The 24,415-nt window shown below is 43.2% G+C and overlaps 1 protein-coding gene across 2 annotated transcripts in view; it reads right to left on the bottom strand.

Annotated features, from left to right (window-relative positions):
• LOC120403790 (cytoplasmic dynein 1 heavy chain 1-like) overlaps positions 1–24,415 on the bottom strand; it is a 90,140-nt gene that overhangs the window by 39,529 nt on the left and 26,196 nt on the right. For both annotated transcript variants that reach the window (XM_039535446.1, XM_039535448.1), the window contains exons 11-34: positions 21,122–21,268; positions 20,813–20,953; positions 20,419–20,595; positions 20,179–20,289; positions 19,971–20,090; positions 19,405–19,644; positions 18,637–18,792; positions 17,029–17,142; positions 15,649–15,759; positions 15,358–15,567; positions 14,653–14,799; positions 14,164–14,330; positions 13,150–13,323; positions 12,151–12,316; positions 11,877–12,065; positions 11,583–11,777; positions 8,396–8,678; positions 6,688–6,788; positions 5,693–5,852; positions 4,029–4,272; positions 3,606–3,789; positions 2,703–2,915; positions 2,254–2,492; positions 1,979–2,135 (exon numbers count right to left, since the gene is read on the bottom strand). In XM_039535446.1, coding sequence (XP_039391380.1) covers positions 1,979–2,135; positions 2,254–2,492; positions 2,703–2,915; positions 3,606–3,789; positions 4,029–4,272; positions 5,693–5,852; positions 6,688–6,788; positions 8,396–8,678; positions 11,583–11,777; positions 11,877–12,065; positions 12,151–12,316; positions 13,150–13,323; positions 14,164–14,330; positions 14,653–14,799; positions 15,358–15,567; positions 15,649–15,759; positions 17,029–17,142; positions 18,637–18,792; positions 19,405–19,644; positions 19,971–20,090; positions 20,179–20,289; positions 20,419–20,595; positions 20,813–20,953; positions 21,122–21,268 — 4,146 coding nt within the window. The remainder of the gene's footprint in view (positions 1–1,978; positions 2,136–2,253; positions 2,493–2,702; positions 2,916–3,605; positions 3,790–4,028; positions 4,273–5,692; positions 5,853–6,687; positions 6,789–8,395; positions 8,679–11,582; positions 11,778–11,876; positions 12,066–12,150; positions 12,317–13,149; positions 13,324–14,163; positions 14,331–14,652; positions 14,800–15,357; positions 15,568–15,648; positions 15,760–17,028; positions 17,143–18,636; positions 18,793–19,404; positions 19,645–19,970; positions 20,091–20,178; positions 20,290–20,418; positions 20,596–20,812; positions 20,954–21,121; positions 21,269–24,415) is intronic.

The raw sequence follows: 24,415 nt of genomic DNA on the forward strand, positions 1-24,415 counted from the left end.
GACAGGGCTCAGGATGGCGGGAGCTTGCTGGCAGCAGCTGTTGTATCAACTTGCTGATCTACTTAAAAAGGCAATGTACTTAGAGTGGGGTCAGCGTACTTAAAGGGGCAATGCACTTCACACAGATGGTGTGTCTGTCTGTGTGTCACACCCACCCACAGCCTCCCAAGTGGTGTATCTGTCACACACAGACACACAGTGTGTGTGTGTGTGTGTGTGTGTGTGTGTGTGTGTGTGTGTGTGTGTGTGTGTGTGAGAGAGACACATGCACCTCTCCCCCAGACACTTTGGAAAGTGGAGGGAGTGGTGCGCTCCAGTGGGATAGCATGAGCTCATCATCACATTCAGTTCCCACAGAGAATGTTTGCAGCCACTGCCATGCTGTCTCCTCCCTCCATTCATGCAGCCTTGTAGAGTGTGAAGCTACATTAACAACGTATTTACCCTTGGAGGACTCAGTGCTAGTTCATCATTTAGCAGTAAGACATTCCCTGGGAAATATTCCACCCTGTGACTCCACCACATCACATCACAAATCATCATTGCTGTATACCAGGGGTCTCAAACTCAAATGACCACAAGGGCCACATGAGGACTAGTACATTGGCCCGAGGGCCGCATTACTGACACCTCCCCCTCGCTGCCCTCGGCCCTGCCCCCACTCCACCCCTTCCATGAGGCCTCGCTCCTGCCCTGTCTCTTCCCACTGCTTCCCTGCCCCCATTCCAACCCCTTACCCAAAATCCCCACCCCAAATCTGCCCCCTCCCTGCCCCCAAGGAGTGCAGGAGGAGTGTGGGGGTGGCAGGGGCTCAAGGAAGGGAGTTGGGGTGTGGAGTGCAGAAGGGATGAGGGGTGCAGCAGGAGGTCAGGGCAGGGGATTGGGGTGCAGCAGGGAGCTCAAGGCAGTGGATTGGGATGTGGGGTGCAGGAGGGGTGTGGCAGGGGTTGGGTGTGGCAAGTGGCTCAGGGAAGGGGGTTGGGGTGCAGGAGGGGTGTGATGGGCGCTCAGTGAAGGGGGTCAGGGTGCAGGAGGGATGCGGCAGGAGGTCAGGGTGCAGCAAGGGGCTCAATGCAGGGAGTTCGATGCAGGAGGGGTTCAGGGGGCGGGCTCCAGCCCGGTGCGCACCGGGGGCAGGGCAGGCTCCGTGCCTGCCTGCCCTGCTCCAGGAAGTGGCTGGAATGTGGGGGAGGAGAGGTGCAGGGGTGTGTATTGCTGTTGCTTCAGGCACCGCTCCCAGCATCTCCCATTGGCCGGGAATGGGAAACCGCGGCCTAACCCTGACCCCCTGCCACACTGCTCTAGGTAAACACTTGGGGAGGGGCGTGAGGAGCTTGTGGGCCTCAGAAAATAACCTTGCGGGCCACGTGTTTGAGACCCCTGCTATATACAGTATTAAATTGTTTAAAAGTCTTTTTTGTGGCAAAAAACATTTCCCTGGAACCTAGCCCCTCCTCTCCCACATTTACATTAATTCTTATGGGGAAACTGGACTCGCTTAACATCATTTTGCATAAAGTAGCATTTTTCAGGAACATAACTACAACGTTAAATGAGGAGTTACTGTAAAAGCTCAGTTAACATGCTTCTCTAAACTCCCAAAAAGCCAATAGGTGGTATAAAAATTAGTTTTGTCTTAAAATACATAAGATACCTTATGAAGTTAACACATAGTTAGACATTCATTTATAATCTAGTGTTTCCTGCTCTGGTAGGGTTAAACCTGACATGACAAACTCCATAACCACAGATGGGTTTTTAAACAATTCAACCAGACCATTGCATAAGATCATTTTTGCTCTGATGCAATATTAACTTTACTCTGTGCCCACAGGTTGTGTGATGAGAGCCTGTTCATGTCAGCTACCAAAAGCAGCAGAGATTAAATTTTCAGTAGATTAAACTATTTAGAAATGCTGAAATGTTTGTAAAAACTATTTAGATATGCTGAAATGTTTGTAAAAACAAGAAACCTTACATTTGGTGGAAGGCTGAGACGTTCTCCATTGGGCAGAGTCAGCAGTTTGTTGTCATCCAACACGGAGTTTAAGTTCTCCACCCATTCAGGATCTACATCCCCATCAAAGATGATCCACTGTCGTTTTTGCAATTCACCTCTCACATTGTCTATGATCCTAAGTTCAGGAAAGCATTTAGTGTAGGTTTGAAAAACAGAGTAATTTCCCCTTCCCTCAATCCTCCAAGGATATCTCCAATAAACATAATATAAGTTAAAAAGTGGCTAAGACTCACTTTCTCAGGACATGTGTAAACAATCCATCTGTCCATTCTCTGGTATTTGGATCCAAAGTGCCATAGAGGTGATCTTTGCTGATTGCTTTTGGATCAATGATGTGAGCAACACCTTCTACACCCTCTAACCGCTCCAGGGCTTTTAGCAGCACTCTCCAAGCCATGCTCTTTCCACTTCCAGAAGGACCCACCATCATCAACCCATGATTGATCTGGGTAATTTGATACAGCTGAAGAACCTGTGACAGAACAGAAGGAGCTGTCACTTAAGACTTGCATTTATTAAAATTCAAACATTAATCTGGAATCACTTAAAGCTGAAACTTATTTTAGGTATTCTGTCTATTTGGGGAGCAGTTCTATTTGATTTCTGTATCACGGAATATGCAAAGTGTTACATGTCCTTTTGTCAACTCCACATTGTAAGATTTACAACTATCACAATGTACCTTTTCGACCCACATGCCACCAACTTCTTCTCCATCACCATAGGTAAGGTACATTTCCTGACACACTTTCTTAAGCTCCTCTCGCAGGGCTGTCATTTCACCACGGTGATACTGTACTCCAGGGAATACATCGGACAAGAGACTGAACAGCAGTGGGATGTCTTCTGCAACAAGTTTGGGTACCATTGTTTCACACACACTCTGGATCAAAATCTACATGGAAAATGTCATGTTTTGATTAGACAATACACCGTAAGCAATGAATATCTGCATTAGTTACATTGGTGGAAATATTTCAGGCAGGTCATGCTGAATACTCAGACTGTATATTGACATTTGCTAGGTTTGCATTTGACATTCTTATTCCCTACAAAACTTACTTGATGTTGAGTTTTGTATTTGTGCAAGATCATTTATGACAGTGCATTATGAACATAAAGTGATGGTATACAGGGAATACTTAAGCTATCGTCAAATACAATTGCCTTAGTTGAGGAATGACAACTGTACTTGCCTACATAACATTTACCTGAAAGTGATGTGAACTGCAGGAGTTCATTCAGAATGTCTACTCCACTTGGAATAGAGTCAGGACACCACTCATTTTATAGGAGTGGTGAAAGTTTGTAATGACCACAAACCATCAGGTGCCTCTGTTTTATTGTAAGAAAGACACTTCCAGCAACTCAAGCACTGATTAAAACTCAGTTCAATATACTGAAACCGCCACTCCTATAGCCTAAAATATCATGACTTCAAGTAAATACGAAACTTGTGAACTTAAATAGATTATGTTTATGCTAGATACAGCAGGTGCTTTACAGTAAGTGTTCATATACATGCATATGTACTATAATCATCCCTTTGCTGTGAATCAATATAAAAAAAATCTGTATGTTTTACCTCTTGTTCAGGTAGGTTCTCAGCAATTTCCCCTTCATCAACAACTTCACCACGCTCTTCCTTCTCCCGCTTTATCTTCTGAATCCTCTCCCTCTTCACATTTCCTGCACTAATCAGTACACTCTTCAAAGCTCTTAAGCCAAAGTCATAATGACTTTGAGAGGAGAGCTGCTCATCACAGAGTCTAAGGATAAAAGATTCCAGAGTCAGTTTTAGACATACTAAGATCACAAAACTAATGTTCAACAGTGTCAAGCAGGCTTACTGTTCTATGTTCTTGCTATGGTAGTTTCAAAACTGTTCTATGTTCTTGCTATGGTAGTTTCAAAACTAGCTACAGAGCCATTTTAAGTTCCCAATTTAAGTACATGAGTGATTTTTTTAGTGGTTTGAATCAGACTTGTTTAAGTGACTAGTACTTACTTGAAGAATGGGACAATCTTACTGGCAAGCACTTCAGCAGTACGGAAACCCTGGGAGTACAACATGACCTGGGCAATCAGCTGGCGGTCTGGCTTCATCATTGCCAAGCTACGGAACAGCTTCTTCAAGTTGTCTGGAAGATTGGATCTACCCACATAACCAGGATTCATGGTGATGAAGATAGCCATGTCTGGGCTCACTTTAACTTGTTTATTCAGCAGCTCACAAGTAATAGGTGCAGAAGCTAAAAGTAGTTCACACACAAAGTATTTTTAGTTACAGTTGATTTTGTCTCAGTCAAATCAGCTATCAACTACAGCAGTTTAAACTTCACTTTTAGTGTCCTGTATAGTTTTGTTTATGGTACAGTAACTCCTCACTTAAAGTCATTCCGGTTAACGTTGTTTCGTTGCTGATCAGTTAGAGAACATACTCGTTTAAAGTTGTGCAATGCTCCCTTATAACATTGTTTGGCAGCTTCCTGCTTTGTCCACCACTTTCAGAAAGAACAGCCCATTGGAGCTAGCTGGTGGGGGCTTGAACCAGGGTGGACCAGCAGCCCCCCTATCAGCTCCCCACTCTCCTAAGTTCCCTGTGCAGCAGCCATCCACCAGGCTATCAATTGCCAGTTCAGCTGTCCCTCCCCTCACTGCAATGTGCTGTTCCTGCCCTCTGCCTTGGAGCTGCTCCCAGGAGCCTCCTGCTTGCTGTGCAGGGAGGGGAGGGAAAGAGGGGGGCTAATATCAGGGTTTCCCCCTCTCCTCTGCTCCTTCCCCCTGCTTATCCCATTTCCATAGATCGGGGGGACATGACAGGGCTCAGGACAGAGGGAGCATGGTACCAGCAGCTGCTGTCTCAACTTCCTGGTCTACTTAAAAAGGCAATGAACTTAGAGTGGTTCAGTTTACTTAAAGGGGCAATGTGCATGTCTCTCTCTCTCTCTCTCACACACACACACGGTGTCTCTCTCTGTCTCATGCTGTCTCCCCACCCTCCAACTGTACTGCCTTGTAGAGTACGAGGCTACTTTAACAACATGTTAACCCTTGAGGTCTCAGACAAGTTCTAGTTCATCATTTAGCAGTAAGGCATTCCCTGGGAAATATCCCACTCTCTTACTTCACCACCTCAACCAAGCTTCACAATCATCGTTGTGTACAGTATTAAATTGTTTAAAAATTACTGTATGTGCGCATATATATAAATAAATAATAAATAAATAGTCTTTTGTGCGGTGAAAAAAATTTCCCTGGAACCTAAATCCCACATTTACATTAAATCTTATGGGGATATTGGATTTGCTTAACATCGTTTTACTTAAAGTCGCATTTTTCAGGAACATAACTACAATGTTAAGCGAGAAGTTACTGTACAACTAGTCAAAGTTTTTTCTACCACTACACTAAAGTTATGCAGTCATTTTCAACATTGTGTATCAGTTGAAAGCTGCTTCCTTTAAATTGTTTAATATTTAAGTTAAATTTTCAAATGTAACAAAAAAAACAAAAAAAAACAACCCCCACCCCAAACCACACAACCCTGGCCATGTGGGAGTAACTGATCAAGTAGATTTCTCTAAAGGGCCTATTTTAGACATGCAAGTGAGGGCATTCTTTTGACAGAACAGCTATATAAAACGATTAGCAATGAACAAAATTGCATACTCTTGTCATAGTTTGGATTGCAATGTTCTCGTAAGGCTTCCTGGATGCACTGAACCTGCTGAGAAACAGCAGAAAGCATACGCTCCTCAAGTCTGTTGAACTCATCAAAGCAGCCCCATGCACCCACTTGACAGAGCCCCACAAAGATGCGTCCCATTGCCTGTAGGCAGAGAAAAAAAGAGAAGATAAGCTCTCTCTACACACACACAAAGTTACCTTGGTTATTCTTCCCTGTACATAGTGGATCAGGTATAGACTGGATAGGACAGTGGTTACATATATTAACCCCCTATTTAATGTATGTGTACCTTTATGCTAAGACTCTATGCTTTAAACAGAAACAACTACTTCTCTACCCACCACTCCACTCTTCTCTATCCACTCACACCACTCCTGTTTCTCAGATGTTTCAGTTTTTGAACGCCAACTTCCACATTCTAGAATGTATAAGGCACTACTAATCAACTTCCACTCTTCTTTAGAGAAGTCTGTTACTTACCGGTAATTCTAAAATCTCTGAAAGCACATTCCTAAGCCTGTAGCAGAATTTAAAAGTAGTTCCGATGCTGCACTATATCAGGCAGTCCATTGAGATAAGGAGTATGTGCAGCAAGATATCCATTAGGAGTCAGCCAGTTACATCTACTTGATTTCTACTAAAGTAGGTCTACTTCAGTTGGTCACACAATATGACTGGGGGATGGTAATGGAAGACTGTAGTTTGAAAATATTTTAAGTTACCTTCCTAAAGCTTGCAGTTCAGATTTTTCCTTGCTAAATTATTGTCTAAAAACAGAGCAGGCAGCTTCTAACCCAATTCTGCTTTGGGTGGTAGTGAGGTCCAATGAAGCACAGTAAAGAAACCAGAATCTATTTTACCAGATACAGGAACAAGCTTTCAAACATGTTTTGAAATCTACAAGCTTAAATGGCATATTAATGAGATCGTAACTTAAAATGAAGAATGTGCTCATGTTAAATGAAAGATACTATACCTGGAAGTCAAACATTTCACCACAGTTGAAAACCAGAACAAAGCGGCCCAGCTGGTGTCCAAGGGCCTTTACAGATTCTGTTTTACCAGTACCAGCAGGACCTATTTTTAGAACGGGATAAAAACATTAGTCTCTTCCTAGGCACTAAACCGACAATATTAACATCTAGAGTCTATGGGCTGAGCTACAGTACCATGATAAGTGAGCTCAAGTTACGCTATTTCAGTTATGTGAATAACGAAACAGAAGTTGACGTAGCTTAGGTCGACTTACCGCAGTGTCTACACCACGCTGTGTCAGTGGGAGATGCTCCCCCGCTGACATCCCTTACTTTTCTCAGGGAAGTGGAGTACACAAATAAGTGGGAGAGCACTCGCCTATTGATTACAGCAATGCAGATCTACCGGTAAGTATAGACACGGCCTAAGTGTTGCTCATTTTTCAAAATTGGAGTCTCAACTATGGAAGTTACTTTATTAATGTTTATTATTACCTGATGAAGAGGACCTTGCATGCTGTTTTTTGGGAATGATGACCCCTTGAGAGGACGCAGGGACTTCACACAGGAGAGTGTAAACCCCCCCCAGATTCCTGGTGAGCTGCTGCTGGGAGGAGGGGAGGGGAGGAGGTCAAACCTCAGAGTCTGCCAGCAAACCAATAGGAGTGGAGCCAGGGAGAGGAGGAGAGAGAGGAGGAGAGGAGGAGGAGAGAGAGGAGCCCAGCCAGGGCCAAGGCCAAACTGGCTGGGGTGAGAGCTGGGTGAGTCCCAGGCCAAGCAGGGTTCCCCTGAGGCCTGACCTGACCTGACACCCAGATTCCAGCCCTGCTTTTTTCCTCCTCTTCCCATGATCCCCAATCTTTGTTGTTTGCTGGAATTGTTCCCAGCCAGCCTCCTCCAGTTCCCTCTGTGTTCCCTCCAGAGACCAGTCCCCACATGGTCAGCGCTGTCAGTCTGATCAGATCCCTGGCTGAGATGAGCTGCCCCAGAGCAGCCCTGCCAAATCGCAGCCCTGAAATCTCACCCTGAAGATCATTTTGTTGTGGAGTTGAGTGCTCTGTCTTTAGTTAGTTTAGTCAAGTTTTTTTTTTGGGGACCTCTCCAACTCCCTGTGTGTCCTCGGAGGAGGGTTTGAGGATTTTTAATTTAGTTTTTTATACGTGGAGGGATTGATTCATTCCCTCTACCCACCTGTTGGTCTTTTCACCTCACTCTCCCTCAGTCAGCCAACTGGCTACCACTCCCCAGAGCAGACACTATCGGTCATCAAGGGCCCCAGCAAAGTCGCACACAACAGGACACTAGTTTTTTTTTGTTTTGTTACATCCAGTTTTTTTTTTTTAAGTGTCAGGACATAAAATTTTAAAATGGTGTTCGTGTTATGTTGTTGTGTTGTGTTGTGTATTTGTTGTGTTTGTTGTTATATTATTTGTTGTGTGTGTGTTATTATTTGTATGTGTCTCTGGCAAATAAGTGGGTGGTGATTCCTCTGGGAATTAGATTCCTTTTCCTGCCCCTCGCCTACTGCCCCCTGGAGAGAAGGGGGTGGAAGGAGGGTGGGTGGGAAACTAAAAAGATAACCAAAATAACCAAAAATGGAGTGGGTGATGGGATCCCATCAGAAAGAACCCAACCTGATTAATATTATAGCTGATGCACATCAGTCTTTACATTTAACAGAAGACACACAGGGAATAAGTACCAACTTACCAAATGGCGAGCCTCCAAGTCTTGCCTCCAAGGCTTGCGTCATTGTCAGATAACAGCGGTCAGTAAGAGGAGTCTGAACTAGTTTATCCTGAACACCAAGATACTCAAAGCCATAGTTGAATTTGGCATTTGCCATCTGAATGGACAGCTGTTGCAACACATCTGTCTGTTTTGGGTCAAAGTAGAATCGCATCTGGCTGATCCACTCAAAGGATTTGGAGTTGTCAATTTTACTTTTGATCAGTGATCTTGTAACATCTCGTTGGTGCACTAACTCTGTAATCTGGAGAACAAGCATCTCATTAGCTACCACCACACAAAAAAAGACCAGGTACACTAATAAAACCAACAGTTTTACTGCATCGCACTGCACCTCAGTTTATGAAAAGCCATTGCTCGATGCCAGAAAGCATCATCTAATATCCATCCTCTAGCTTACAGAAAGGAGGAGCTAGTAAAAAAAGTCTGTTCCTGCAGGATCTCTCTCAGTCAAGCTTCAGGCCAAGGCGTGGTTCTGAAACCTCAAGAACTGTCCTTATGGACAACCTTTCTCTGTCCACAAGCAGAGAAAGGAAGCACATCCATACTCATCCTGCTAGACCTCTCTGGCACCAAATACTGTTAGTCACCAGATATTCTTGTCTGCCTCCAAGAAGCTGTAATGATGAATGAGAGTGCCCTCAAACCAGCTCACATTTTCCTCTAAGAAACCACAAGTGCTGTAGAGGGACAGTGTTTCTACATCCCTCAGCCCTCACCTCTGAGGTCCCACAAGTTTTAATCCTCTGCACAAGTTATTCAAAGTCTATATAAAGACTCCAAGAGAACTGGTGAGACACTATGGGCTGAAATCCCAGCAGGTACAGACCAAACCTGAGCTCTCCATCTCCATTCCCAGCTTTCAGTAGCTGGAATCAGCAGCTGAATGAAGCGCATCTGACTAGAGCCGAACCCAGCCAAGACTGAGATGCCGGTAGATAAAGAAATGTTTCCAAGATCTTGCTTCCTCTAAGACTCCATTATGGAGTGCACCTTCCCCTCACACTAGTTTATCACTAGCCTTCAATCCTTTTGGATGCTCAAGGCATAAAAAATGTCAAATTTCATCTGCAATAGGCCAGATATTGGCACCTTATTGTATCAGCACAGATTTGGACATGGTAAGGCTGAAGGTCCATAGGTTTGATTACTGCTAGACATATCTAGCAGTGAAGCCACACCCCATGTGAAAGCTCCAACTAGTAAAAAACAGCACTCTAGTTTCTCGGCAGCACAGACTAACACAAACTCCATTCTGTGGCTAGGCACTCTACACTTGTTCCCCAATTAGAAGTTTAGTTCAAGGTTTTTCAGGAGCCTTTTAATAACAGGACAGATTGTCAGTTGCACTCATCTGGTGGAAAGTAGAGCTTCTTAGGAGGAGCTGGAGTTAAGCTACGAATTCAGTGGGCAAGAAGTGATGACTTAAGACTTGCACAGCTAAATGCAAAAAACCTTCAGTTTAACTTTTCTTTCTTCACATGCCTATGACAACCCCTCACACAAACACAAAAAAGTTTTAAATTAAGCTATTTCTCCTATAAGTTGTTTCTATTTTTAAACAGCTGAAGGGGCTCAGACACTATGGTTATGGGAACCATGTACATACTGTGACAAAGTTCCTCTCTCCCTCGGTGGGTTCTGCGTGCCCTGGCAGTTTTGCTCGCCTCAGAGGTTCACGGCAGTCCTCAGTTTGGCTCCTTTTGTTAGTGTCACAAACCTGCCGTTCACTTGGCTAACCTCATCACTGGCCAGCATGGGGAAAGGGAGGAGAACAATCCCCATAGTCTTTGCTGACCCACCAAGTGGGTCGGGGGATAGGCCAGGGACCTTCCCCTCTGGTGGGACCCACAGTCCCGGTGACCTCCTCTTGTCTTAAATAGGGAGTTGAAGCAGATGAGGGGAACCCAGACCCTCCCTCTACTCCGGGTTCCAGCCCAGAGCCCTGTGGATTGCAACTCTCAGTGTCTCTTGTAACAGCTGCCTGACAGCTACAGCTCCCTGGGCTACTTCCCCATGGCCTCCTCCCAACACCTTCTTTATCCTCACCATAGGACCTTCCTCCTGATGTCTGGTAATGCTTGTACTCTGCAGTCCTCCAGCAGTATGCCTACTCACTCTCAGCTTCTTGTGCATCTTGCTCCCAGCTCCTTGCACGCATCTTATTAACTGAAGTGAGGTCCTTTTTAAAACCAGGTGCCCTGATTAGCCTGCCTGTCCTAATTGATTCTGGAAGATTCTTAATTGGCTCCAGGTGTCCTAATTAGCCTGCCGTACTTGGTTCCAGCAACTTCCTGATTGTTCTGGAACAGCCCATTATTTTACTCAGGGAAAAGGGACTTGCTTAATCTTGGGCTAATAGATCTACCCTCTATCACTCTCCTGTAGCCACCTGCCCTGACCCAGCCACAATACATAGATGTGCATCCGACGAAGTGGGTATTCACCCACGAAAGCTCATGCTCTAAAACGTCTGTTAGTCTATAAGGTGCCACAGGATTCTTTGCTGCTTTTACAGATCCAGACTAACACAGCTACCCCTCTGATACAATACATAGATGATAAATGTTAATATAAACTCTAGATTTATAAATTTTATCTACTCTCAGAATAGGAGATTGGGTGGTATATTCTAAGAGTTGTTTCTATTCACTAAATAATTCTTCAGAATCTTATGTATCAGAGGGGTAGCCGTGTTAGTCTGGATCTGTAAAAGCAACAAAGAATCCTGTGGCACCTTATAGACTAACAGACGTTTTGCAGCATGAGCTTTCGTGGGTGAATACCCACTTCTTCGGATGCAAGTCACTCTCAGCTTCTTGTGCATCTTGCTCCCAGCTTCTTGCATCCGAAGAAGTGGGTATTCACCCACGAAAGCTCATGCTGCAAAACGTCTGTTAGTCTATAAGGTGCCACAGGATTCAGAATCTTATGCTACACTGACATTTAAGTTTATAGACATTATTTCAAGTCAGGCATATGTAATCTCTACAGAAACAGCTGTTCCTCAAGAAAGCTTGATGGGAACATTTTAGTTTTCCCTAGGTGTCACTTTCATGATCTGAAGATGGACAGATGGCGTTTAAATTTTGTGAGAATCCTTTGTGAGAATCCTTAAATTAAGGATGGGGAGGAGAGCATTACTTACCAAATGTTCCAATTTCCTTCTGCGGAGAGTTGGCTGTTCCATCAACACAGAGTCTGCTAACACATTCAGTGTGACTTCGACATTAGCCAGCACAGAGTGCAGAGGACTGCTGTCTCCTCCACCACCCATGCCATTCAGAGCAGATTCCACGTTCTCTGACCATGCAATTTGGGCTGACAGGACAACAAGCTGGGCCTGAACATTTAAAATACAGTTAGATTTTTGCTAAAAGTTGTTCCTCCCACAAAAGGGTATTATTCACGTTTGTCTAAGCAAACTATATAAGATGGATACCTGATATTTGTCAATCCAAGAAATATAGAGAACTGGATCAATTGAAGTTGCTTTACCAAAGATTTCTACTTCAGTCACAGACTCAGCGAGCAGCTTTGCAAGTGTGACCCTCATTTCTTTTTCAACAAGTGTGAGCCACTCATTGATCTTAGGATGTTCTGTGATAGACACGGGTGTTTTGAACAGCACCTGAAACAATTAAATTTGTGTCATTTTAGTTCTCATTTAGACCAGGTTTGTAAGTTTGCAAAAAACCCTGAAGATGCAGCTCTACCTCCTCTCCTTCACGTGATGAGATCCCCAGAACAACAGAGTTATCTTCATTCAGGATGATGCTAGACACTCCAGCAAACATTTTCTTGAAATGTTTCTGCAGCTTAGCTACATTCTTGCTGTTTCCTATGATTTCGAGTAAGTCCTCGTCACCAACGAAGTAGAACCTAGCATTAGAGATAAGGTTAAAGCTTTTTAAAACAACTGACCACTGAGGTGAAATTTTTTTTTAAATTAATTGAAGGCCCAGAATTAATATATTTACATGAACCCTCTATAACTCTTCTAAAACTGGGGAAATGTCTGCTGTGTAATTCCTTTCCTCCATACTTCGGTTAGGTCATAGTAAAAATACCTCAGGGCTTATTCTCTGCACTGTTTTTAGTCTATCTAGAGTTTTCTTCCCACTTTAACACCTCATTAGCAGATATTTGCCAGATATTGAAACATTACGAGACAGCAAAGCTCCCACTCTCAACACATGCTTGATGTGGAGGTTATGTTTAGATCTACAATTCAAGGACCTCACATACTACTGAGAATTGAAGGCAAAACAGAATGCAACATGATTCAAATATAGAATGATACAAGTTCTTAAAGCTTTGGTATTTGGTGAGAGAGATTCCTAGGGGTTCATTTAGTTTAATGAAACAAAACTAAATTTGAGAATTTCATTATTCAGTACCAGGTGAAATAGCCTATTAAGCAATATTTATATTCAAATTATGCCATTTAAGTTACTAATCACAAATGACCCACACAAAGAAATTTAAGTTTGTCATTTCCCAGGAAATGGGGCCATAAAATGTCTAAATTGTTTAACCTTTCTTTTATTTTTTTTAGGATTCCAAAGCATTCATGTTTTGTTATCTGTGTATGCACTAAAAGGTTGCTAGAGGAACAGAACAAAAGGAAGTACTTAGGCACTACTGTCCAAACAAATACAATTTATATTAGAGTTTATTCCAACACAATTGGTTGAGGAGATTAAATTCCTTACCGAGGAAAGAAGGATCTCTCCCTCTCCAGGTATTCTCCCAATGCTTTCTGGATCTTTCCAAGCAAGTCTGCTAATCTCTCCAGTGACCTTTGTACACCTTGGATGTTAAGAACATCCATCACAAGGGGAGATTTGGATACCTTTTTCATAAGTGCCAGAAACTCAGTACTGATGCTGTAAGCGAGTGAAAAAAATATTAAGCACACTTTAAATGGGGGATACAATAGTACAAGTTCAGTTACTGAGCGTGAAAAAGGGGGATATCTATTAATTTTATTAATATTGTGTGAGTATTATGGTGTGGCTGGCTTTATGCTACACAAAAGATTAATTCTAGTTGGAGCACTCCACCTGGTACCCAAGAACCAGACAACGACTAACTCAATTGCCGGTGCTCAAATGGACCATACAGTAAATCCAGTGCTAACGTCTACCTCTGACTCTCTGGAGAGGTGACTATGTCTGTCCGGGGACACCTGAACCTGGTCAAAGACTTTGAAATGGATGAGAGACTGCTTGTTAGCTCAGGGTGGGAAACATCAAAAGAAGATTGGACACAGCCAGAGACTGCAAGGCTTGCAATCTACCTACCTAGCCCAATGCTACATGATGGGTAGGACAAGAGGGGCTACCTCAACTTGCAAGGAAAGGCTAACGTCTAGGTAACTTATAGGTCTTTTATTGTTTTAACCCTTTTCTTATGTGCAAAAAATATATCCATATGAACAAGCTGCTCTATCACTGCACTCTCATACCAGTCATATGCTTCCAAGTCTGCGGCAGGGGCCAAAACCCAGATGGACCTGCTGAGAACACTATTGGTGAACAGGGGTTTTTCGCTCTGGGTCACTAGAACAAAAAAATGGGGGCAAATCACAGGATTCACTGAGAGAAGTGCAGACCTATCACTTGGAAGCGGTGCTCATGCAGTGGGCAAGCAGAGGAACAAAGTCAGTGGTGAAGGTTGCCCTGAACTGTAACTGAGAATTTCACACAAATCCAAAGTAAATATACCTTTGGAACCTCTGTGTTTCAACATGCAGTAAGTGCTTAATTTCAGCTCTACCAGTGAAGATCCCCTCCAGGTAGACCCATCGCCTTTGGACATCTATCCAGACATCAAAGAGTGCCATGATGCGATTCAATTTGTCCTCCCAGCTAAGGGCATCTTCTTCAAACACCTAAATGTTACAAAAAACATTAACAATCAGTTTACCTTTAAACAACAACAAAACACTAAGAAAAGCAACTTCAGCTATAAGTCAGCATGATTTTAAGAAGTTGGACAAGTAACACTAATCAAGCTAGTTGAGAACTGAATTAGAAATAATTCTTTCAATTTCGTTACAGCTATAAAAAGATATAATCACACTTATACACCTAATTTGCCAAACTTGGCACGCAAGGTGCCAGCTGAACAAATGTACACTAGGAAAAGAATACTAAAACAAGGAAGGAAACAAAGATAATTGAAAAGAAAAATAAAATAATTTTACATTATACCTTGTAGTATCGTGATAACTTCATGGCAGACAAACTGTTAATGTGTTCCTTGACCTTGTTGAAGAGATCATCCCAACCACGAATCAAACAACATTTGTTCTGATAGTTAACCAAATCCAGTTCGTAAGTGTTCCACACTTCTCTTATCTTTAAGAAAAAAAGAAAATCAGGTTATGAACTCATTACATTTATTTCATTCTATAGTATAGAAATATAGCTACATGAGCTTGATTCTTATCTTTTTACAGAGCACATGAACCTGCAGGCCTTGGATGGCTGTGAATCATATGGTGGACGATTTCATAATTATGTCTTGTGGGTTGGAGTTAAAGTTATTGCAACTCATAAAATGAAAATTACAGAAGGCAGTTTCCAGTCTTCTACTTAGAAGTTTTAAAATAGTAATGTATTAGCTATGTATTTTACTTGATTTATTTTTAAGTTTAAGTTACAGTAGCTTCAGTAAACTTGCAAAGCTTTTAATAAAACCCCTAAACCTATGGGGTTTCATATTGTGTCAGTTTGTGTGTTAAATTTACTCAGTTATTTAGAACTAAAAATGTATGCTGAAGATCAAAAGCATTTCACTTTCACTATCCTGGGTATCCAAAATCCAGCTTGTTACACAGAGGTGTAAATTAATTTGTTGACAGCTAAAACCTCTCCTGCACAACAGATCTAGTATATGGAATGATAGATACTAGCCTGTTTCAAGAACTCTTCCAAAGCCATCTCTCCTTGAGCCACAAGAAGTACATCTTTGACAATTGCTTCATTCTTCTGCAAGTCAACATCCCAGATCTGTCCCAGGGTTAGTTCAGAGACAACCCAGTTAACATGAAGTCTCTTCATCAGCTGCTTCCAGTGACGATCTTTAAGAGCCTCAGATTTCAGTTCAATCACCAACATGTTTATCTAGAACGCGAGACAGCACATATTAAGTTAACGGACGCACTTACCCTTGATAACGAATTAAAAAGATTAAGTACAGCTTACCTTCATGTAACCCTTTAGAAGTCTCTGAACATATTCATAGGAGGCATACTGCCGCAAACGAGCAGGGAAGTTTTTCAACTGGTTCAGTAAGCCATCCAAATTTTGACGAAGCTGTCAATAAAATACAGAAGCCATGAAAGAATTCATCGACCAGCAACATGATGAGAAACACAATCACTCTAGTAAACTGAATATTACAACAGTTATCCATTTTACTTACAGTTTGTTATCTTAAAATTTTAACTAAACTGTTCTTTAAGAATGGGGGAATCACCCTTAAATAATATTGATCATGCTTTCCTATGCTACATATATTTAATTTTGCTAACAATAAATATAGTTGTATTCAAGGCAGGCAAACCTTGAATACTGGATGTATGAAAACATTCAACTGCCCCTCAAAACCTCAACATTCCAACAGATTCTCCATGCTTTTGTTGATATATTCCTCCTCAGCAGGTTATATGGAGTCAACAGTACTGCTTTAAGATTAGTTCATGACTGTTGGTACAACACTAGTTTTCTCTCTCCCTTGATCATTGGAGTAGCACAGCATGAAGTAATTTACACTAGATCACAGTGGTCATGAAATTGTGACATTCTTCCTTACAGATAAGAGGTAGAAGCCTCGTTTCACGTTTATGTATCCAAGAAGCATCAGCTTGGACAATAGCTTTTCATCAGTGAAGCTGGACAAGTGTTTGAGAAAAGTGCTAATTTAAAAGCTGCAAAGAGTCTTGTGGCACCTTATAGACTAACAGAGGTTTTGGAGCATGAGCTTTCATGGGTGAATACCCACTTCATCGGATGCATGTAGTGGAAATTTCCAGGGGCAGGTATATATAAGCAAGCAAGAAGCAGGCTAGAGATAATGAGGTTAGTTCAATCAGGGAAGATGAGGCCCTCTTCTAGCAGCTGAGGTGTGAAAACCAAGAGAGAGGAGAAACTGGTTTTGTAGTTGGCAAGCCATTTAGATGGCTAATTTAGATCAACTTAATTTCAAGAAACAGATATAACATCAACTCTTGTCCTCTGCAGATGTAGCCTATAATTAAATATATTTAAGGTACTGCAGTTTCTGCAATCCTGATAATTTTTCAAGTTTTGCTTTGTAAGCCTTACCCTGTTGAAGCTTCAGTTAAGAGGAAAAGTTATTTCTGCCGCTCGGTGCTGCAAGTTAGATTAAGATAGAGGCTTCATTCTCAGTTATGAATTCTATTTTTCATATGCCAAAAAGACCCAGGTACATAAGCACCATGCCATATATTCTGGCTCATTTTCAGGCTGTTAGAGCATTTAAAATATATTTAATCCTCGAAGGCCAAGAGTCGAATAGTATAGCTGTAGTTATGCTTTCTATATACATAATAAAAAAGGTACCTTGCGAGGCTGTACTGAAACCCATGGCTGCTCCTTCATCTGATCAATCTGGTCCCAGACCTTGGAAAGCTCAGACCAAACTCCTTTGAGGTCTTGTAACTCTTCTAAAGCTACCTACAGTACAAGGCGATACATCAAACTTTGGTCAGTTATATAGAAAGGACAGATATTTATTATCATTAAGTTAGACAGAACTTCTTAAACAAATCATTGGGATAGAAACTTGGTCAGGGTACTGGTAATTGGACAGAAACTTGACTCGAGCTTGCCTAGCCCATCTCTGGTGGTCCAAAAGGAGTTACCATATGTTGGCTGCTCAGTAGCTTAAGTTAGGGCTTGTCTACATGGCAAGTTACTGCACAGCACACAAGAGCAAACCCCTACAGTATAGCAAACTTGCCTTGCAGTAACATCTCATGTGGACGCTGTTACAGTGCAGTGAAAGTCCTGGAGCGTGGCTTTGCATAATATGACTTAGAACAGCATTTCTCAAAGTGGGGCCCGTGGACCCCTGGGGGTCCCTGAGGGACTACAGAGGGTCTACGGGCCCTGCTGATCAACTTAACTTCTCCCCATCCCTCCCAGCGCCTGCGCCTCCATCCCTCCTGGATGTTACTGAAACCAAAAGGGGGAGATTTTAGGCACTAAAAGTCTGGCGGCAGAGCAGGGTTAAGGCAGACTCCCTGCCTGCCCTGGCTCCATGCCACTCCCCGTGGTCACGGGGGTGGGGATGGGGAGAAGAGGAGCAAAGGGTCCCCACATGCTGCCTCTGCCCTGAGCGCCGACTCTGCAGCTCCCACTGGCCAGGAATTGCGGCCAATGGGAGCTGCAGGGGCAGTGCCTGCAGGTATGGGCAGTGCACAGAGACCCCCTGGCCCTTCCACCTAGGAGCCACTGCCAGAGAAGTACGCTGGTCACTTTTGGGAACCGCCCGAGGTAAGCACCACCCAGCTGGAACCCGCACCCCTCAACCCCTCCTGCACTCCAACCTCCTGCCCCAGCCCAAAACCCCCAGAGCCTGGATCCCGTACCCTCTCCTGCCCCCAAACTCCCTCCCAGAGCCTGCACCTCCTCTGCCTCATCCTGGTGAAAGTGAGTGTGTGTGGGGGAGGAGAGCGAGCAATGGAGGGAGGGGGAATGGAGGGGGCAGGGGTGGGGACTTGGGGGAAGGGGTAGAGTTGGGGCAAAGCGGTGGGGTTGGGGGGGTCTCTGATTTTTTTTTCATCAAAATGGGGGTCCTTGGGTTGCTGAAGTTTGAGAACCGCGGACTTAGAAGCTACCTGTCACATAAACAAGCCCTTAGTCTCATCTCTAGTTAGTTTAATGGCCAGATTTCTACATCTTGTAAAGCTGCCCTCAAGTGTCTGTAGTTGCAGTCCCAGTGGAAAAGCCAATGGCTGAATGGGTATTGAGACTGAATTACTCACCCCTAAGACTGGACCATCCCAGTTAAGGTTAGGGCACAGTGATAGGGCAGCATGAAGTGAGAACCACTGACTGCTATGCCTTCTTTATGAATGAATTGAAGGACTTCTGCCTACAAGAAGTCTTCTGTCCAGAACTATTTACAAGCACCAAATTCATGAATTTTTAAAAAATAGTTTGTACCTGCACACGTTCTTCACTGCCACTGAGTAGTCCTGTATCTGTTAGCTCAAGAGCTTCTTTGGCCTTTGCACATTTCTCACGATCGTCTTTCAACCTACCAAATTTCCCTTCGTAAATGGAAAGTGCTTGAAGAGCCTCCTCTGGACGCAAGTTTCCCTAGAAAGAACAACATGAAGGACAACATGGCACAGATGTTAAGAGTTAGGGTTTAGCACTTAAAATCTGTGCAGAAACTACTTCTGATTAGCATCAGACACCACGCCATCTCTTCTGCTTTAAGGAATTTTCTGCTCCCCTGGCAGACCTTTAACTCTGGGTATGAGAGTTACCAATTCCTTGCCTGGGTAAGCGTTTAAAGAATCATCTTGGCAGAAGAGATTTTTTAGCAGACGCTAGCTAGGAACATTTACTTTAGGACACAGGCTCAACAAGATTCTTCCTCTCACTAAATGCTCTATAAAGTGCACACTCCTTATTGCTAGTTACATTTGTAAAAATCAAGTTACAATAGAGTCAGGAAGTGTTGGAGTTTTAAACCAAAAGCAAAGGACAAGGTACACTTTCTGCCAAGTCACTAGGAACCCCCCTAGAGAGGATTCACCTTTACAGATTTTGATGCAGCAATGTAACAACTATGATTCCCCCTTACACACACACACACACACACACACAGAGTCTATTTCAGGGTTTACTGAACAACCTATTTGTTACAGGATGCCAACTTTCTATAGTGAGTTCAGCAAAGAGACCTGAAAAAAAAAAACTCACTGTCACAGGCTTTATTTTCTCCCAGTCAGTCAGCAGGTCAGTTGTATGGCTCTCCACTGCTCGATCCTCTTGAACTATCAGCATTTGCAAGTTTGCTACTTGTTGCTCAATGGCAGAATCCTTGCGACGCATTATGTCATTGAAAGCACCCCACTCTCCTTCAATGTTGTCAATATATAACCAGGAGGAAGGGAACTGGAACCTCTGTTTCTCTAGCAAGCGCTGACCATTGCGGTAAAGCTACAATCCACACAAACTTTGTTAGAAGATAACCTACTTTAATTTCTCTGTTAGCTAGAAGTTCAATTAGAAATTCAGATAGCCAGAAGTCTAAAGAGAAATCAGCAATAGATCAGCCTAAAGAACCCTCAGAAGTATGAAGTAACTCAGTAAGGCTCACTATAGAATCTTGGTTTGAAAGTGTTTATCTAGAAGAGTAACTAGGAGAGGAAATTAGAGGCAGGGTTTCTCTTAGCAGACTTAGACTGGTCATGATCACTTGTCCCCTCACTGTAAAAAGCTTTTAAGGATTTCCAAAAACAAGACATGAATAAGCGACAAATTACCTCAACTTGTTTCTCAAACTGCTTGATTTTACGTTTCAGGGATTGTACATATGTGATGAATGTCACTGCATCTGATGTGCTAGCAGTGTCCACTAAATGCTGCTCCAACTCCTGACGGGACTGTTAGAGGAAAAAAAACCCAGTATTTTAAAGGTGGATGTAGTAAGTTGATTTTGTAATAAGGAATCATTGTTTGGATTATTCTTACCTTAGAAATCTGAGAGTGGAACTCTGTCATGTTCTGACCTAGCATTTGGCCAAATTTACTGAGTACTTCCTTATGCCAAGAGTCATATTTCAAGTTCACCTTAGATTGTACCTACAATCAAGAAAGTTTATTGAGTATTACTATTAGTTATGAAGTCTCATTTTATCCTCTATAAGCCCATTCTGAAGTTTATTTCCACAAGTTACTTTTACAAGATGCATGAAAGTTTCAGGTTCTTACCTTCCCATAGTCTATGATAACAGGTCCAAATTCCTTCCTGGTTTCTGCATTGTCAAAGGTTCCTCTAGCCTTCCTTATCTGGACTAAGAGGGCTTGCCACTTATTTAAATCTTCTCCAAGATGGTTGTATATGTTTTCAGCTTGCATATCCCATAAGCACTGGTACTGCAGCCATACCTATTAATAAGTATGTTAAAAAAAACTCCATGTAACATTCAGAATTTTCAGAATGCAGATACTTTCCTTATTTACGTAACTGAATTAATAGGGATGATAGTAAACAGGTAACATTGTTGGATTTAGAAGAGCTCTTCTATATCTTTAATCAAAAGGTAACTGCCATCAAATGTGTTATTCTACAATTTCAAACTGAAAATCAGAATTCATATCCTACCTTAACATACTGTTCAACCTCTGTCACAATGCCCATAACAACCGAATAAGACTCCTCCAGTGCTGCAGGACCATCGGGCATCCGTGTTAAGGCATTCCGATAGAACTTCTCTTCCTCAGACAATTCATAGTGTACACCCACCTGACAAGACCCGCAATTAAATACAAGTTGCATATACTTATACGAGTTCAGAATATATGGAGCAATTTTTGAAAATGAAAACTGGCATTCATAACCATTAAAGATTACATTATCTGTATACAACTGTAATGCAACAGTTAGATTTATAAATAAATTTATTATGCTTACCTGGTATCTTTGACTTTGAATTCTGGGTAGTGACAGTATTACCATTTTCCAGGAAAACATTTCTTGATAGAGCTTATATCTGCATTCTTCAATTGGTGGATTCAAATAGATCACCTGGTTGGTTATCCTCAGTTCATGTACAACATTCTACAGGCATAGGAAGACACCACATTCAGTTTCAATTTTGCTAAGTAAGAGCTTGCTGGGCCAGCTAAAGATACACAATTCAAAATACATTTTAGACAAAACCTGCCACCTATTCTTCTTCGAGTGATGGTCCCTATTGTATTCCGCTGAGGGTTATTAACAAGCAGGGTAGGAGAAAGATGATGGAACCGTGGAATGGAGCACAGCCACGCCAAACGAGGCATCCATCGCAGAGTCTTGCACCAAGGTGTAATGGGAAGAGAAGGTACGTACCCAATGCCACATGACCGCTCTACATATGTCTGTAACTAATACATCGTGAAGCGCAGTTGTAGTCGATGCTTGCACTCTTGTGGAGTGTGCTTGTGCCCCAAGGCGTGGGGAAACTCTCGATAACTGATAGTGTAATGCACCCCAAAACCCACTTAGAAACCCCCTGAACGGAGATCACTTGCCCGTTAATCCTTCCTGCTATAGTGATAAAATGTCTAGGGGACTTCCTAAATCATCTCATCCTCTGAAGGTAGAAAGCCAGGGCCCAGCAGACATCAAGGGAGTGACAGTGCCGTTCCTCCACTGAGGCGTGAGGTTTCAGAAAGAAAGCAGGTAAGTGTATGGGTCGGTTGAGATGAAAATGGGATATAACCTTTGGCAGAAACTTGGGGTGCAAGCACAGGGAAACACTGTCCTTACAGAACATGGTAAAGGGGGAGGGGGTCTGTCATAGAATCATAGAATATCAGGGTTGGAAGGGACCTCAGGAGATCATCTAGTCCAACCCCCTGCTCAAAGCAGGACCAATTCCCAACTAAATCATCTCAGCCAGGGCTTTGTCAAGCCTGACCTTAAAAACCTCTAAGGAAGGAGATTCCACCACCTCCCTAGGTAACCCATTCCAGTGTTTCACCACTCTCTGAGTGAAAAAGTTTTTCCTAATATCCAACCTAAACCTCCCCCATTGCAGCTTGACACCATTAGTCCTTGTTCTGTCATTGGGCACCACTGAGAACAGTCTAGATCCATCCTCTTTGGAACCCCCTTTCAGGTAGTTGAAAGCAGCTATCAAGTCCCCCCTCATTCTTCTCTTCTGCAGACTAAACAATCCCAGTTCCCTCAGCCTCTCCTCATAAGTCATGTGCTCCATTCCTCTAATCATTTTTGTTGCCCTCCACTGGACTCTTTCCAATTTTTCCACATCCTTCTTGTAGTGTGGGGCCCAAAACTGGACACAGTACTCCAGATGATGCCTCACCAATGTTGAATAGTGGGGAATGATCACATCTCTCGATCTGTTGGCAATGCCCCTACTTATACAGCCCAAAATGCTGTTAGCCTTCTTGGCAACAAGGGCACACTGTTGACTCATATCCAGCTTCTCGTCCACTGTAACCCCTAGGTCCTTTTCTGCAGAACTGCTTCCTAGCCATTCGGTCCCTAGTCTGTAACAGTGAATAGGATTCTTCCATCCTAAGTGTGAGGCTCTGCACTTGTCCTTGTTGAACCTCATCAGGTTTCTTTTGGCCCAGTCCTCTAATTTGTCTAGGTCCCTCTGTATCCTATCCCTACCCTCCAGCGTATTTACCACTCCTCCTAGTTTAGTGTCATCTGCAAACTTGCTGAGAGTGCAGTCCACACCATCCTCCAGATCATTAATGAAGATATTGAACAAAACCGGCCCCAGGACCGACCCTTGGGGCACTCCACTTGAAACCGGCTGCCAACTAGACATGGAGCCGTTGATCACTACCCGTTGAGCCCGACAATCTAGCCAGCTTTCTATCCACCTTATAGTCCAATCATCCAGCCCATACTTCTTTAACTTGCTGGCAAGAATACTGTGGGAGATCGTATCAAAAGCTTTGCTAAAGTCAAGGAATAACACATCCACTGCTTTCCCCTCATCCACAGACCCAGGATGGCAATTAGGTTAGCCAGGCATGACTTGGCCTTGGTGAATCCATGCTGACTGTTCCTGATCACTTTCCTCTCCCCTCTCAGTGCTTCAGAATTGATTCCTTGAGGACCTGCTCCATGATTTTTCCAGGGACTGAGGTGAGGTTGACTGGCCTGTAGTTCCCCGGATCCTCCTCCTTCCCTTTTAAAAAGATGGGCACTACAGTAGCCTTTTTCCAGTCATCCGGGACCTCCCCCGTTCTCCACGAGTTTTCAAAGATAATGGCCAATGGCTCTGCAATCACATCTGCCAACTCCTTTAGCACCCTTGGATCCAGCGCATCCAGCCCCATGGACTTGTGCGCGTCCAGTTTTTCTAAATAGTCCCAAACTAAATAGTCCCAAAGAAATAGTTCTTTCTCCACAGAGGGCTGGTCACCTTCTCCCCATACTGTGCTGCCCAGTGCAGCAGTCTGGGAGCTGATCTTGTTTGTGAAGACAGAGGCAAAAAAATCATTGAGTACATTAGCTTTTTCCACATCCTCTGTCACTAGGTTGTCTCCCTCATTCAGTAAGGGGCCCACACTTTCCTTGACTTTCTTCTTGTTGCTAACATACCTGAAGAAACCCTTCTTGTTACTCTTAACATCTCTTGCTAGCTGCAACTCCAAGTGTGATTTGGCCTTCCTGATTTCACTCCTGCATGCCTAAGCAATATTTTTATACTCCTCCCTGGTCATTTGTCCAATCTTCCACTTCTTGTAAGCTTCTTTTTTGCGTTTAAAATCAGCAAGGATTTCACTGTTAAGCCAAGCTGGTCGCCTGCCATATTTACTATTCTTTCTACATATCGGGATGGTTTGTTCCTGCAACCTCAATAAGGATTCTTTAAAATACAGCCAGCTCTCCTGGACTCCTTTCCCCCTCATGTTATTTTCCCAGGGGATCCTGCCCATCAGCTCCCTGAGGGAGTCAAAGTCTGCTTTTCTGAAGTCCAGGGTCTGTATTCTGCTGCTCTCCTTTCTTCCTTGTGTCAGGATCCTGAACTCGACCATCTCATGGTCACTGCCTCCCAGGTTCCCATCTACTTTTGCTTCCCCTACTAACTCTTCTCTGTTTGTGAGCAGCAGGTCAAGAAGAGCTCTGCCCCTAGTTGGTTCCTCCAGCACTTGCACCAGGAAATTGTCCCCTACACTTTCCAAAAACTTCCTGGATTGTCTGTAAACTGCTGTATTGCTCTCCCAGCAGATATCA

Source organism: Mauremys reevesii, linkage group 4, assembly GCF_016161935.1.
Source record: "Mauremys reevesii isolate NIE-2019 linkage group 4, ASM1616193v1, whole genome shotgun sequence".
NCBI classification, from domain to species: domain Eukaryota; kingdom Metazoa; phylum Chordata; order Testudines; family Geoemydidae; genus Mauremys; species Mauremys reevesii.